Here is a 16,949-nt window from a genome sequence, read left to right as displayed (position 1 = left end):
AATTAACACTCATTTAAAAATAGACAAGATTACTCAACCTCTTATGCATTATAAATTAAATGAAGGCAATATCATATCAAGATATGATGTTCTTGAAAGGATATAATTAATATATATTTAGAGTCAGACACAACTTGGTGACTGCATGACCACAACAAAAAAGGTGTCTACAGAAGTTCCTGACAGAGGAACAACGTGCAAGGGTAGGCTTTTACTAGGCTTGGGAAAGAGTGAGTTGGCAGGTGTATTTATTCTGGACTAGTTATTGATCAAGTTAGTTTTCTTTTTTAAAGTTTTTATTTGATATTTATACTTTTGGCTGTGCTGGGTCTTCATTGCTGCAGGGGCTTTCTTTGGTTGTGGAGAGCAGGGGTTACCCTCTAGCTGGGGCCCACGAGCTTCTTGATGTGATGGCTTCTCTTGTTGTGAGCCCAGGCCACAGGGTGCACAGGCTCAGAGCTGCAGCACATGGACCCAGTAGTTTGGCTCCTGGGCCGCAGAGCATAGGCTGAGTAGTTGTGGTGCATGGGCTTAGCTGCCCGCAGCATGTGGGATCCGCCTGCATCAGGAATAGAACCCATGTCTCCTGTGTTGGCAGGTGGACTCTTTACCACGAAGCCACCGGGAAAGCCCCTAGCAAGTTAATTTTCTGTATCTCAGCTTACAAACTCATACACTTTAAAAACTGAGGAGATTATCTGTGAAGACCCGTCAGATTCAACAGCATGTAAATCTCTATGGAATGAACGGACTAAGTCTTGTTGACAAGTGCATCTTTATCTGGAGTATTTTGAAATACAAGCTATCACTGTAATAAAGTAATACTGTAATGAAATATTGCATGTACACTTTTCAACTGAAGTTTCTTTGTCTGTCACTACTTCCATTTTCTCATAGCCACAGAGCGCTTTGCAGTCCTCTTCATGATGAAGAACACGACAGGAGTGACACAGTTTCTTCTCCTGGGACTAACCAGTGACCCAGAGCTACAAGTTCCACTCTTTATAACATTCACCCTCATCTACCTCACCACTCTGATTGGGAACTTGGGCATCGTCATGTTGATTCTATTGGACTCTCATCTCCACACGCCCATGTACTTTTTCCTCAGTAACCTGTCTCTGGTGGACATTTGTTACTCTTCAGCTGTCACTCCCACAGTCCTGGCTGGATTCATTCCAGGAGACAAGGTCATCTCCTATGATGCGTGTGCTGCTCAGATATTCTTTTTTGCAGCCTTTGCCACTGCAGAAAGTTACCTTTTGGCCTCAATGGCCTATGATCGCTATGCAGCCGTGTGCAAACCCCTACATTACACCACCACCATGACAAGAAGTGTGTGTGCTGTTCTGGCTACAGGATCCTATGTCTGTGGTTTTCTGAATGCCTCCATCCACACTGGAGACACCTTCAGTCTGTCTTTCTATACGTTCAATGTGGTCCATCACTTTTTCTGTGATGTTCCAGCTGTCATGGTTCTCTCTTGTTCTGATAGACATGTTAGTGAACTGGTTCTAGTTTATGTAGTAAGCTTCAATGTCTTTTTTGCTCTCCTGGTTATCTTGATATCCTATATATTCATATTTATCACCATCCTAAAGATGCCCTCATCTGCAGGGCACCAGAAGGCTTTGTCCACCTGTGCCTCCCACTTCACTGCCGTATCCATCTACTATGGAACAATTATCTTCATGTACTCACAGCCCAGCTCCAGTCACTCCATGGACACGGACAAAATGGCCTCTGTGTTCTATGCTATGATCATTCCATTGCTGAACCCTGTGGTCTACAGCCTGAGAAACAGGGAGGTCAAGAGTGCATTTATAAAGCTTGTTGTAGAGGCAAAATTGTCCCTAGGATTATGATTTCAACAATGTAAAGTGATATCCTGACCAATAAAAGGTCTCTTGTCCTGAAAAAAAAAAAGAAACACTATGTCCAGAAATATAATACCTAAATAAGAATGGCTAAGATGTCTTGTTGCTGACTAATTTAAAACCTTATTAGGGACATTGGTTTATTCATTTATCCTGCATGCTTTTTTAACTAAAATATTTAATTCATGTATTAGAATATACATACATGTATAATAGATTTCTATTTCTTTGGTTAAATGCTAAACTCTTAACAGCATTTAATTTAAATGTTAAATTTGAAAATAAAATGTTGTACTATTAAATACAAGTATACCATTTGGGGGAGCACATATTATCAAGAGATAAATAAAGCATCTTAAATACATTAATATTTCCATCTTGACTGAGTCATTTGATAGAACCAACATGCTCATTTTTACAATTTTCAAAGGATAATGTAGCCAGAGTGTAAGAAAAATGGAGAAAATGAAAAGTATTTAAAACCCGAGATTTCTTTTTGAAATATTTATTTACTTATTTGGCTTAGTTGTGGGTCTTAGTTGCAGTGCTCTGGATCTTTGGTTGTGGTGCATGGGATCGGTAGTTGTGGCATGTGGGTTTAGTTGTCCTGTGGCATTTGGGATTTAGTTCCCTGACCATGGATTGAACCCACATCCCCTGCATTGTAAGGCAGATTCTTAACCACTGGACCACCAGAGAAGTCCCTTAAACATAAGATTTTGATACTGAATATGCTTCTTATATTAGAGTTTCCATTCTAGATCCTCTTTCTGCAGAGGTGGGAAGTATACACGCACATGGTTTGTATGTATTCATCAGTTCACTTCAGTCGCTCAGTTGTGTCTGATGCCTTGCAACCCCATGGACTGTATCATGTCACACTTCTCTGCTCATCGCCAACTCCTGGGGCTTGCTCAAACTCATGTCTATTGAGTTGGTGATGCCACCCAACCATCTCATCCTCTGACATCCCCTTCTCCTCCTGCCTTCAATCTTTCCCAGCATCAGGGTCTTTTTCAATGAGTCATTTCTTTGCATCAGGAGGCCAAAGTACGTACTCATACTTACACTTATTTCTCTACCTATCCATCATACCCATATCAATTAAATATGAGTGCTTACTGATATCTCTGACTCTAATCTATTTTATCCCCTTTCTTATCTGTAACTTCCATCTCTGACAGTGAGAAATTTGACTCCCAACAATTTCCATTCATTAATTTACTCGTGTGACTCCAGTTTAAAAGAAACGCAGTTCAAAAATTGCTGATCTATACTCTCCTGAGGAACAACTTGAGTAATTAGAGAACAGTATTTTATAGATCTTTTTTTCATTTTTTCCCTTGCAACTCCCTATGAGCACACTGTTTTCCAACGTTAGCTTATTTTTTCCCTTCTCTTCAATGACGCTAAGTCACTTGTAGTACAATTAATTTTTTTTAACAATCTGTGTTCACTCCTGTGATTCTCCTGTGCTCCTGGCCAATGCTTTTAAATTTGTATAGATTAAATTTCACTCTATGCTAAGCATAGTTCTATGGGTTTTAACGAACCCATAGAATGAGTCCATTGTTCCATGTCCGGTTCTAACTGTTGCATCCTGACCTTCATACAGATTTTCCAGGAGGCAGGTCAGGTGGTCTGGTATTCCCATCTCTTTAAGAATTTTCCAGTTTGTTGTGATCCACACAGTCAAAAACTTTGGCATAGTCAATAAAGCAGAAGTAGATGTCTTTCTGGAACTCTCTCGCTTTTTTGATCATCCAGCAGATTTTGGCAATTTGATCTCTGATTCCTCTGCCTTTTCAAAATCCAGTTTGGACATCTGGAAGTTCACAGTTCACATACTATTAATGCCTGGCTTGGAGAATTTTGAGCATTACTTTGCTAGCATATGAGATGAGTGCAATTGTGCCATAGTTTGAGCATTCTTTGGCATTGCCTTTTTTTGGAATTGGAGTGAAAACTGACCTTTTTCAGTCCTGTGGCCACTGTTGAGTTTTCCAAATTTGCTCGCATATTGAGTGCAGCACTTTCACAGCATTATCTTTTTAGAATTTGAAATAGTTCCTGAAATGCAAAAGTAGGAAGTCAAGAAATACCTGGAGTAACAGGCAAATTTGGCCTTGGAATATAGATTGAAGCATGGCAAAGGTTAACAGAGTTTTGCGAAGAAAACGTACTGGTCATACCACACAACCTCTTCCAACAACACAAGAGAAGACTCTACACATGGACATCAACAGATGGTCAATACCAAAATCAGATTGATTATATTCTGTGCAGCCAAAGATGGAGAAGCTCTATACATATACATTTTTACTATAAAGTGAATAACTGTTCTAAATTTTGACATATGTGCAGAGATAGCTGGAGGAGAATGAAAGGCAAAGGAAGGGAACTCATGATGACAATTTTTCTTGTTATCTGTTATTGTATTAGAAGGTTTCTATGTAAGCTTAAATTTAATATTTATAGCTTTGGGAAAAAAGTATACTGGATATTATATAGATAGGACTTTTAACAGGAATGAAACTAGGATTCAAGGACTGGCAAATAATATTCCCAAAACCAACTCTATCTGAGTTGGTAATTGGTCACACTTATCTGTACAATCCAGGAAAATTACTAAAGTCCATGCAGTACCCTTGGGTAAATAGTCTCTGGGTATCTTCTCCTATATGATTATACTACACTTATAATCGGACAAATTGTTCCTTCTAATTCTTCTAAGTTTCCATATTTTCTCACTTTATCTCTCGTTTGTCTCTCTCCTTCTCTCTCTCATTCCCTCATTCAGTCTTTAAATGAGTTTTTGATTGTGACTTATGCTTTGTTAGTACTATAATATTATCAAATTTTATATTTATAGCATTTTTATTACTTTATACTTTTATCAATACAATACATTGCTGGGGTCCAGCCCCGGTGGATCCAGGGAATTCGAAGCGGGGACGGCGTCGGCGAGGATCAGGAAACAACTGCTTAATTAAACATTAATTAAGGATATAAAGACTAATAGAATAAGGATAGCTCAGTGAGGAAATTTAGTGGAGAAAAGAGGCTGAATAATTCAGCCAGAAGGTGAGAGAAAGAACCACATGGGGAGACCAAGTTTTGGTGAACAAGGCCCGCACTGTATTTTCCAAAGTAGTTTATACCTTAAGTTATGCATAGAGAATAATGTGGGAAGGGGTAGAGTCATGCAGTAAGCCAGGCTTTCTTCCTGAAAACATCATATGCAAAAGTTTAGGTGATTTGCATCATCTTCTGGCCTGGAGGCCTGTTAACATTTTAAAACCCTTTCTTCAGAAAACTTATTTTTCTCTAAAGGTGATTAGTCAGGCGCCACCCTTCAAAACCATTAGATAAAGTTGCATTCCTATAGGGCAAAGGTGTGGTAGGCTATAACAAGAAAAAGAATTAACTCAAGGGTCCAAGGTTACAAACATTAAAGCTACTACTTACACCAATTATATTAATCAATACACTGCCAGGGACACAGCAGGTAAGGGATATGGAGACTTAGCAGCAAACATCGGCCCAACAAGTGAAAAACCCTTCACCAATACAGTTTCTAATCAATCTTTTAACTGCTCAAAGGGATCTGTATTCAGACAGTTTAGAACATCTCCTGCCTCTCACAGTTGGGAGGCTCTGAGCAATCACATGTGGCCGGAAAAACCTATTCAGGCAGGCTAGAGGATTTCCAAAGGAGTTTGTAGGTTGAAACACTGTCACACCCAGGAATTATTAACTGGAGCTGTAAGCTAACACTTTTTTCAGAGAGAGGTAGTGGAGGGCAGCCCCCTGTAAAGTCAGAGGTGTAGGTGAAAGCACAAAGCAGAAAGTAGGCAGACTCTGGTTTTGGGGGTAGATGCTCGAGAATTTCCAGGGGGACTCCTGAGGCTCGATCCCACCTTTGCGTATGCCGAGCCTCCTTCCTCATGACCTTTGCTACCGGCGGAGCTCCTCACGCTGGCTCCCGGCAATCCATTGTCTGCTATGTTAGTTCTAAGAGCATTAATAGTACTAATAATAACAGCAGTACTATGAGGAATAGTAGATTTCTATACTACTATGGCTTAATTTACTCCACTCATCTAATTTAAGTGGGGAAAATGTTATTATTCTGATTGTTTGAATGAGAAAAGTGACTCTCAGAAAAGTTATTTAATTTGAACTGCATATTTAAAAGGACAATTAAGATTGTAAATTTTAGACAATTTAGACAATTCTGCATGTATTCTAACATCATTTGAGAGCTGGAAATAAATGAAAGAAAAATAAGTGGTTATAATTTAGCAACACACAATATGAAAAGGAAACCAAGAAATCTTCAAAATAAAATACACATTAATAAAATATGCAGAGATTAAAGAAATACTTTTTTTTTTTCCCCCCCTGTGTTATTATTTTTTTTTAAATTTTATTTTATTTTTAAACTTTACATAACTGTATTAGATTTGCCAAATATCAAAATGAATCCACCACAAGTATACATGTGTTCCCCATCCTGAACCCTCCTCCCTCCTCCCTCTCCATTCCATCCCTCTGGGTCCTCCCAGTGCACCAGCCCCAAGCATCCAGTATCGTGCATCGAACCTGGACTGGCAACTCATTTCATACATGATATTTTACATGTTTCAATGCCATTCTCCCAAATCTTCCCACCCTCTCCCTCTCCCACAGAGTCCATAAGACTGTTCTATACATCAGTGTCTCTTTTGCTGTCTCGTACACAGGGTTATTGTTACCATCTTTCTAAATACTTTTAAAAAAATGGATCAAAGAATAAATCTCAAGAGAAATTTTAAGATATTTTGGGCTAAATGAAACTGATAACACAACTTATCAGAATTCGTGGGATACAGAAGTAGTATTTAGAAGGAAATTTACAGCATTGAGTGTATATACTGGGAAATAAAATAAAGATTTAAAATGCATAATCTAAGCTTCCACCTTAGGAAACAAGAAAAGAAGAACAAATTAAATCCAAAGTAATCAGACAAAAATAAATAATAAGAATTAGAGAGGAAATCTGGTGGCTCAGATGGTAAAGAATCTGCTTGCAATGCAGGAGACCCAGCTTCAATCCCTGGGTCAGGAAGATCCCCTGGAGAAAGAAGTGGCAACACACTCCAGTATTCTTGCCTGGAGAATCCCATGGGCAGAGGATCCTGGTGTGCTACAGTCTGTGGGGCCACGAAGAGTCAGACATGACCGAGTGACTAACACTTTCAGAGCAGAAATCAATGAAAGTGAAAACAGGAAGTCAATAAGAGAAAATCAAGAGAAGAGAAGTCAATAAGAGAAACTAAAACCTATTTCTTAGAAAAGATTGATAAAATCAATAAGCATCAAACCAGACTTACTAAAACACAAAGAAAGAGGACACAAATTATTCACATCAGAAAAGAAAGCTGGGATATCACTTCAGATTCCATGGGCATTAGACTGATAATAAAAGAATAGTAGGAAGAGCTCTGTGCATACAGATTTAGTTACCTAGATGGAAATGATTAATTCCTTGAAAGCCACAGTTTGCCAAAACCACACAAGTAGACACAGACAATCTCAATAGGCCTATATATATTAAAGAAGTTGAACTAGCAATTAACAATTTTTCAGAACATAAATTTTCAGTCCAGTTTATTGAATTCTACCAAACATTTAGAAAAAATTATACCAATCCTTTGCAATCTTTTTCAGAGGGTAGAAGCAGAGGGAATGTTTCTTAACTCATTCTATGAATCCAACAATAACCTAATAACAAAACCAAACAAAGGTATTACAACCAAAAAAGACCAATATCTTTCACAAACATAGATGTAAAAATCCTCAAAAGCTATTAACAGATCAAAGTCAATGGGTAAAAAGAGTTATACATCATAGCCACCTGGGATTTATCATAGGCATGCAAGATTGTCTATCATTTGAAAATCAATTAATGTAATCCATCAAATAAAGAAGCTTAAAGTGCATTATCATATCAATAGATAAAAAGCTTTTGACAAAATCCAATATCCACTCATGATGAAAAAGTCTCAGTAAATAAGAACAGAATACTTTGGCCACCTGATAGAAAGAGTCAGTCAACTCATTGGAGAAGCCCCTGATGCTGGGAAAGATTAAAAGCAGGAGGAGAAGGGGGCAACAGAGAATGAAATGGTTGGATGGCATCATCGACTTAATAGACTTGAGTTTGAGCAAACTCCAGGAGATAGTGAAGAACAGGGAGGCCTGGTGTACTGCAGTCCACGCACATAAAGTCGGACATGACACAGCAACTTAACAACAACAAAATAAAAAAGTTTAGCCAACTCAACTTGATAAAGACTACCTACAAAATGTCTGTAGCTAACATTGTACCTAATGGTTAAGAAAATAGATTTCTCACTAAGATCAGGAATGTCATTTTATATCATTTCTTTTAGCACTGTACTGGAAGTCCTAGCTAATGTAATATGGTAAGAAAGTGATATAAAAGGGAGAGAGACTGGGAAGGAAGAAATAGAAACTGCCTTTGTTCACAGATAATGTGATCATTTATGTAGAAAATCAGAAAGAATAGACAAAAAGCTCTCGGGACTAATAAATGATTAGCAAGGCTATAAGATGCAAGGTTGAGATGCAAAATGTTACCACTTTTCTATGTACTGGCAATGAGCAAGTGGAATTTTAAATTTAAAATGCAAGATTTTTTATATTAGCACCCCAAAAATGAAATACAATCATCCTTACATATCAACAGGGGATTGGTTCAAAGGATCCCTCAGATACCAAAATATACAGAGACTCAAGTCCCTTATGTAAAACAGTGTAGCATTTGCATGTATACATTCTTTCATTTACTTTAAATCATATTTAGATTATTTAAAATACCTAATACAATGCAAATGCAATGTAAATAGTTGCTGTCATCTGACAAATTCATTTAGCTTTTTGGAAACTTTTAGGATTTCCTTTGAAATATTTTCAATCCAGTACACTGGTCTGTACAGCGACAGTGAGTGCCAAGAGGAGTACCATCAGAGAACCTCCAGGAGGGTGATTTGGAGGAGAAAAGAAATCCATCTGACTACAGATCTAACTTTCCGATTGACTTATCAGAATTAAGGCACAATATATTCTCTCTCTGACACACATCCTATTTGTCTGCCCTTGGTAAACTTGGGAAAACACAGATAATATTTATCAACTTCTTAACATTTCTAGTAGCCTAACATTTAGTTGTAGCACATAAAAGAATGGAAAGGACACAAACATAATAAAAATGTGACAGATAAGAAACAAATTAATTTTTAGAAATATATTTCAAGTATCAAAAATCAAACTAAATGTAATTTTTGTACTCTTGATCTTAATTTTTTAAGTGGGAGAAGAAAAGATACCAAGATTGCAAATACATGCATGTGCTATTCAATGTATCAAATTATGTCCCTGCACAGTTTACTTGTTTCTTCTTTATATCAAGTGGGGTGAGGAGAAGGGATTGCACACAGCTGGGCCCTCACAGGTGCCCTATTCTCCTGAGAGACACATGCCTGTACAGTTTTCTTCTTTTTCTCATTCATTAGTCTCTGAAATCCCATCTCGACTCCACTTGACATTGTCTTAAAAGGACCAGACTGTAGGCAGATCCCATTCTGTCACCACTTATTGAGATGAGCGTTTCTAATTTTAGTATATACCAGCTTCTTCCCAAACTGAATATTTGCAGTGAGTCTGAAACCACAGGCAAGGAAAACACTGTAAGATAAAAGTTAAATTTATTCATGTTGAAAAAGTTAAACCCTTCTTAAGATATTTTATAAAATTTACTTTCATCTGTTACAGGAAAAAAAAGTTCCAAAGTGGGTAGGGGAGAGAATTTTATTATCTCTATATCACAAATAAAATTAAGATCCACAGACGGTAAATACTTTTCTGAGTACCCAGAAAAATCTGCAGTAGATGTAATACTTAAATCCAGGCTTCTAGCTCAGGGATAATGATCTTTTCTTCATCTCTTCAGCTTCAAGGAACTTGGAATTTTTTGACCATTACATAAAAAAGACTTTCTCCTGTATTATTTATACATTCTTCTAAGGCTGAATTTCTGATTTCAGATCCACACTTCACTACTGTCTTTTCCTTCTTTTCAACAGCAAGGTAAGAATCTATATTCAATATATGCTTCTAATGAAAAATACAACTGATGCAGAAGCAGTGAAAAACCACATGTTTTGAGTCTTTGACCTCGTATCTGGTTGTTTGAGCACCTTTTCTGAAGCACTGGTAAAAGTGTAGAATTCAAATGCATAGCATTTTAACCAGCAGAGAATAAATTAATATTTATTAAATTCCATGCTGCTTTCCTTGTGCTGTGCTGGGCTTAGTCACTCAGTTGTATCCGACTCTTTGCGACCCCATGGATTGTAGCCCACCAGGTACCTCTGTACATGGGGATGCTCCAGGCAAGAATACCAGCAGAGGTTGCCATGCCCTCCTCCAGGCTGCTTTCCTTAAGTGGAAAGACCTACGATGGGCTTCCTCAGTGGCTCTGCCATAAAGAAGCCTCCTGCTATACAGGAGACTCAGGAGATGTGGTTTCCACCCCTGACTGGGGAAGATGCCCTGGAGAAGGTCATGGCAACCCACTCCAGTGTACTTGCCTGGAAAATCCCATGGACAGAGGAGCCTGACGGGCTACAGTCCATAGGCTCTCAAAGAGTCAGACACGACTGAAGCTACTGAGCAAGCACTCATGCAAAGACCTACAGTAGATGATCGGCTGACTGAGTGGGTTGCAAATTCTTTTTGTTTATCACATGTTAACTTGTCACTGAAGGGACAGATAGCCAAACAGGGTGCGATGGCACTTCTTTAAAAACCAGAAAGTTTTTGGTATGTCATGAAACTACCGAGATCCTTACTGCATTTTCACTATAATTTCCCCACAATCTCATCCTTTCACTACTTGCTTATGTAGAAAAAAATCTGTCAATGCAGTGATTAAGTGTACAGGCATTGGGATCAGTTAGACTTGAGTTTGTATCTTGGATAGCTCATACTATTTGTAAAATTTCAAGAAGTCACATTTTAACTGCAAATTAGATTGTGTGTGTGTGAGTGTGTGTGTGTGTGCGTGTAGTCTGTATCTTTCTGCTAATGTCTATTTATCTATCATCTATTATCAGTGGCATCTGTTATCCATATATCTATCTCTCCATCTATGAGACAACCTACAAGTAAGTAGTAAATTTAAGCTGTTCACTAACTTCAGGAGACCTGTTCGTCGCGGTTTATATGTGTGTGTAGATATGGAGATCTACATCTATATCTATACATCTTATCTTACTGTGTGGGCGAGGTTTTGACAAACACAAATAATTTAAGGGGCAGACATGTAAAGTAATGTTTTTCAGGGCTGAAAGGAAAATGGTAGAGAATGATGGTTACCAAGAATGTGTTCCTTTCTCCAATCTCCTTTTAGAATACAAAGATTTATGCTTGCTCACAAATAGATATGCAGGTTAGTATCATCCTCCAAACTATGACTTTTCAACCCTCCACACCTCAGTACCTATTTTCCAGCTAACTGTTGTTAGGAATGACAGCAAGATTGAGTCTAAGATAGGAGGGCACTTTCAACACAAGCTAAACTGTGGATCTCAAGAAAGACATTAACAAAAAGAGGATCTGAAGATGCCTGAGTTCTCACCCAAAATGATTGACCCAGCCAAGAGGACAGACTGAGAAATACAGGGTGAAGCAAAGTATCTGAGTGGACAGTATGTAGGAAAAGGCATATTAAAGATTAAGGTTGCTGCTGCTGCTGCTGCTAAGTCACTTCAGTCGTGTCTAACTCTGTGTGACCCCATAGACGGCAGCCCACCAGGCTCCCCCGTCCCTGGGATTCTCCAGGCAAGAACACTGGAGTGGGTTGCCATTTCCTTCTCCAATGCATGAAAATGAAAAGTGAAAGTGAAGTCGCTCAGTCGTGTCCGACTCTTAGCGACCCCATGGACTGCAGCCTACCAGGCTCCTCCATCCATGGGATTTTCCAGGCAAGAGTACTGGAGTGGGGTGCCATTGCCTTCTCCGAGATGAAGGTTATCGGAGTTCAAAGCCCACCCATCTGCATCTGTCACCTGAATTTCCTAAACCAACATAGAGACCCACTGATCTATGCTAATCCATAATATTATAGCTAGCACTCATCAGAATTGTGTTTCAGACCCACATGGTGCTGTTTTCATGCATCAGTTCTTTTCACTTTTACAATAATCCTTTAAGGTAGGTCTCAACACCACCTTCATTTTCTGACAGATAAAATGAGATGCAGGGATAAGTTAGGACCAGTGTCTCCTAGGCAGTAAATGGTAGGTCTGCTCTGTCTAACACATGTTTTCTCAGAGTAAAGCTTCCCTGCTCAATGCTGTATCTTCTCTTCAGACCTGGCTTTGTTTGTTGCAGATACCTCTAATGCTGCATTTAGCCCACATCTAAATGGGCTTATCTACTGTGCATTTATTTGTGTGTAAATCAACCATACGACTCTATGCATTAAATTCAGGACAATAAAGATAACTAAATGTAAACTGAATGAAGGGAAAATCAATTCAAAATTTTTTTAAGGTTTTTAAAATAACATTTATTTCTTAAAAGTTGACATGTGCATAATAAGAAACCAAAAAGCACAAGAAGCAAAAAATGAAGTCATTCATAATCACAAGCAGTTTACCATGACGTGTTCTTCTAGGTCTCATTTGTGTATCTTCACAACTAAGCATCCATTTTTATGTAATTAAGACCATACAGTTATGTATCATGCTGTTTCACACATCATGAATATTTACCATTTCAAAGTCTCAAAGCTATGAGTATTTTGATAACCAAGAATACACTACACCAACTCAATCTGGAAGGAAAAAAATGTAATCTTGCCTTTCTTGGCAACAAAAATTTCAAAGACAAAAATGGCAATTCAAAAATTTTAATGGCATTTAGGTTGAGAACCACTCAGGGTCTAAAGCTTGGCTTCATTCATTAATAGCATAATATCTGCATAACCTTGAGTAAATTATTCCGTCTCTTTGTTGTCAACTTGCCACATGCAGCAATGAGAAAAATAAATAATCAATCATAGAACTGAGAAGAGAATTAAATGAATATGCACACATAAAGCATCAAATAAGTGAGCACTAGAGAAGTGTAAACTATTCGAAGCCTCAAAATGACTGACTTAGGAGATGGATTCACTGTCGGCATATGAACTTAGAAAGCTTTAGTTCTAGCTGTAACCCAGTTTACTCACATACAAAAACAAGAACTTGAGAAGGTGATCCACAAAGACCCTTCCTCTTCAAAGGTCTGCTACTGTATACATAAGATATCACTACACTGCGCTGTCATGCCCATGTTACAAAAATGGTAAATACTGATGAAAAACTGATTGTTCTAATAAAATAATACTGTGCATTTCAGCTTCCATGCAACTGCTTTTTGTTCATCCATGTGTCCCATTATTTCTCTTTGCCACAGAGCATCTTGTGACTCTCAAATCACATTCATGGAAAATAATACAGAGAGAGCTGATTTCATCCTGCTCGGACTCACAGATGACCCACAGCTGCAGGTCCCTCTCTTCATAACCTTCACCTTCGTTTACCTCCTCTCTCTGATTGGGAACCTGGGGATGACCACGTTGATCCTGCTCGACTCTCGTCTCCACATCCCTATGTACTTTTTCCTCAGTAACCTGTCTCTGGTGGACTTTTGTTACTCCTCTACCATCACCCCAAAGGTGATGGCTGGGCTCCTTATAGGAGACAAGACCATGTCCTACCATGCATGTGCTGCTCAGATGTTCTTTTTTGTAGCCTTTGCCACTGTGGAAAATTACCTGTTGGCCTCAATGGCTTATGACCGCTACACAGCAGTGTGCAAACCCCTACATTATACCACCACCATGACCACAAGTGTGTGTGCACATCTGGCCATAGGCTCTTATATCTTTGGTATTCTGACTGCTGCTATCGATGTTGGGGACACATTCTATCTCTCTTTTTGTACGTCCAATGTCATCCATCACTTTTTCTGTGATATTCCAGCAGTCATGTCCCTGACTTGTTCAGATAAAGACATTAATGAGCTGATTCTTTTTCTTATTTCAAGCTTTAATATCTTTTTTGCACTTCTTGTTATTCTGATTTCCTACTTGCTCATATTTATCACCATTTTGAAGTTGCAGTCAGGTGAAGGATACCAGAAGGCTTTATCCACCTGTGCTTCCCACCTTGTTGCAGTCTCCATATTTTACGGGACCGTAATCTTCATGTACTTACAGCCCAGCTCCAGCCACTCCATGGACACAGACAAAATTGCATCTGTGTTCTACACAATACTCATCCCCATGCTGAACCCTGTAGTCTACAGCCTAAGGAACAGAGAAGTCAAGAATGCATTCAAGAAGGTTATTGAGAAGGCAAAGTGTTGTCTAGGTTTAACCTTTTAATGATGTGAAATACACAGAAGTTATTTCATCTCTCTTAGACTTACTCTATGTCATAACTCAATGTTCACAGCCATGTAGGGACTTGAACATAAAATTTTGTCAAATTTTGTTTATTTCTTTAGTTTTGGAACAGGTCCAAGCATTCAAAATGCAGAAATATGATAATCATTTTGAATAAAATATTTTAATGAAGTAAATGTGGTTTTTGACACATTTTAATAAAATTAAATAATAACATCATCTTAGAAGTTCAAGTTTGAGTTGTTACTGAGGGTTTCGGTAAGAGAAAGCATGTTCACATGACAATTTCCAAAAGATAAATAGTCACATTAGACTAAAAGTGGAAAGAATATTAAGACTTTTTTTACATTAATTTTAAGACTACCATCTCTCTACATTATGTTAAAAATAGTGCAGTAATATTATTAAGGCTATTTTCTTTCATCTTTTCTTTTTTGCAGAAATGCTTTGAAGTGGCCGATTTCACCATAATACCTAAGTTGAGCTATTCCCTTGTCTTATCACTCTCCTACCAACTCACCCCCTTTACTCACACTGATTTCTTGCTTTCCTGGACAGTGCCATGCATGCCCCTGCCTCAGAAGCTTTGTATTTGCCCTTTTCTCTGCCTGGAATACTTCTCAAGTCATTTCAGATTGCTTGTTAGATGTTATCTGTTTAGGGAAGTCATATAGGCCTTCCCTGGACTACTTTATAAAATAGTCGCTTCGCTCCCTTTAGGGCTTCTTCCTCAGCCTGCTTCGTTCTTCACATTTGCCACCAACACTCATTCTTTCATTTGTTCACCTGTTCATCTATATCCCTCAACTTGAACGGAAGCTCCCTGTGAGCTCTAGCTTAATCTAGTAATGTAACTGGAAATAAAACTTTGAATCTTAAATTAAAAGTCATTTTGTTTAGCATTAACAACTCATTAAATTTCAAGTTGTGTTGGTGGAAGTAAGCCATAAAAACTCTATAAACTTCAAGAGAGAGAAGGCACCCTAACAACCACTTGATAATGACTTCAAATTTTGTAATAAATTGGCATTGCCTGTCACAACAAATATTTGACACATGAAGCAAAAATATCTGGAAAACCAAACATCTATCTACAGATACAACTACTGTCTTGATCCAAAGAAATTTTCCAAAGTTTATTATTTATGTTGTCATCGTTTTTCTTATTGTGTCTGTGGATTTTTTTTAAATTTTATTTTTTAACTTCACAATATTGTATTGGTTTTGCCATGTGTCTGTGGATTTTGAATAATAAGAATAATATTAATGATGAGGATTAGGTAGATACACAGACAGATAGATAGATAGATTTAGATAGATAGCATATTTGTTAGACAGTTTTTGCCTTCCAGGAATTGTGACATTTGCTATTTCTTGTTGTTGCTGTTTAGTCACTAAGTCACATCTGACTTTTTGCACCCCATGGACTGTATAGCCCACCAGGTTCCTCTGTCTATGGGATTTTCCAGGCAAGAATACTAGAGTGGGTTGCCACTTCCTTCTCCAAGGGATCCTCCTGACCCAGGGATTGAACCCACATCTCCTGCACTGACAGGCAGATTCTTTACCACTGAGCCACCACGGAAGCCCATGCTTGATATTTGCTATAGGACTTATCTAATTTAATAGTCTCCAGAACTCTGTGAGGCATGTTCTATTATTATCCCTGTTTAAAGGTAGACGAGGTACCTGGGACTTAAAGTTGAGTGATTGTCCCAAGGTTGGCAAGGACATGCTAGAGTGGGGCTCCATGCCTGAGCTCTTCATTGTCATAAACACAATCCCTTGCTATGATCTCCTACCTATCCTATATAATCACTCAATCTGACATTTACTGCTATTCCATTTTTCTTTTTCCTTTTATGTAGTAAAGAAAAGATAAAAGTTCAATCTGTAGAGATAGGAAGCAGTCAACACCATGTATTTTGCAGCCCTGATGTGCTAGAACTTTGTGATGTGTGCAGCACATACAACTCACATACTCGCAGCTGTATGTGAGAAAATGAAGCTCCTACATTAAATGGATAGTATCTTTTGAACTCTAGAAACTTTCATTTTGAGGACATAAAAATTTTAGAAAAGTGTTGCTTGGATGTGTCTAAGAAAAAATGTTGAGAAAATCGCACTGGTGGCCACGAGATTGGGATTCATAAATCAGCCTTTGTTTTCTTTTTCTTGCCTTATTGCACTGGCTTGAACCATCAATACCAGGTTTATTTGTTTTTTATTCCAAATTTTCCCACCTGATGTGAAGAATTGACTCCTTGGAAAAGACCCTGATGCTGGGAAAGAATGAAAGAAGGAAGAGAAGGGGATGACAGAGGATGAGATGATTGGATGGCATCACAGACTCGATGGACATGAGTTTGAGCAAGCTCCAGGAGTTGGTGATGGACAGGGAAGCCTCACATGCTGCAGTCCATGGGGGTCACAGAGTCATAAATGACTCAGTGACTGAACTGAACTTAATCCAAGTTTGCTACCATGAGTTCTCCTTGGGTACTTCTTTCTGAGGCTCTGGGATATTATTTTGTCTTACATGTCTTAGT

The 16,949-nt window shown here is 38.3% G+C and overlaps 2 protein-coding genes across 2 annotated transcripts; both read left to right on the top strand.

Moving 5' to 3' along the window:
* Positions 1 to 923: 923 nt before the first annotated feature.
* LOC129628592 (olfactory receptor 5B3-like) lies at positions 924 to 1,865 on the top strand. Its single transcript, XM_055548044.1, has one exon. The coding sequence runs from the start codon at positions 924 to 926 to the stop codon at positions 1,863 to 1,865; it is 942 nt and encodes a 313-aa protein (XP_055404019.1).
* Positions 1,866 to 13,431: 11,566 nt separating this feature from the next.
* LOC129628591 (olfactory receptor 5B3-like) lies at positions 13,432 to 14,424 on the top strand. Its single transcript, XM_055548043.1, has one exon. The coding sequence runs from the start codon at positions 13,435 to 13,437 to the stop codon at positions 14,377 to 14,379; it is 945 nt and encodes a 314-aa protein (XP_055404018.1). The 5' UTR covers positions 13,432 to 13,434; the 3' UTR covers positions 14,380 to 14,424.
* The last annotated feature ends 2,525 nt before the right edge of the window (positions 14,425 to 16,949 follow it).

The sequence above is a fragment of the Bubalus kerabau genome, chromosome 15 (genome assembly GCF_029407905.1).
Source record: "Bubalus kerabau isolate K-KA32 ecotype Philippines breed swamp buffalo chromosome 15, PCC_UOA_SB_1v2, whole genome shotgun sequence".
Taxonomy (NCBI): Eukaryota; Metazoa; Chordata; class Mammalia; order Artiodactyla; family Bovidae; genus Bubalus; species Bubalus kerabau.
The sequence above is the reverse complement of the archived record's forward strand: the minus strand, read 5'-3'. Positions and strand labels throughout refer to the sequence as shown.

Bases quoted from the DNA above. Each gene is read 5' to 3' on its own strand.
- LOC129628592 (XM_055548044.1), top strand. From the start codon at position 924: ATGATGAAGAACACGACAGGAGTGACACAGTTTCTTCTCCTGGGACTA.
- LOC129628591 (XM_055548043.1), top strand. From the start codon at position 13,435: ATGGAAAATAATACAGAGAGAGCTGATTTCATCCTGCTCGGACTCACA.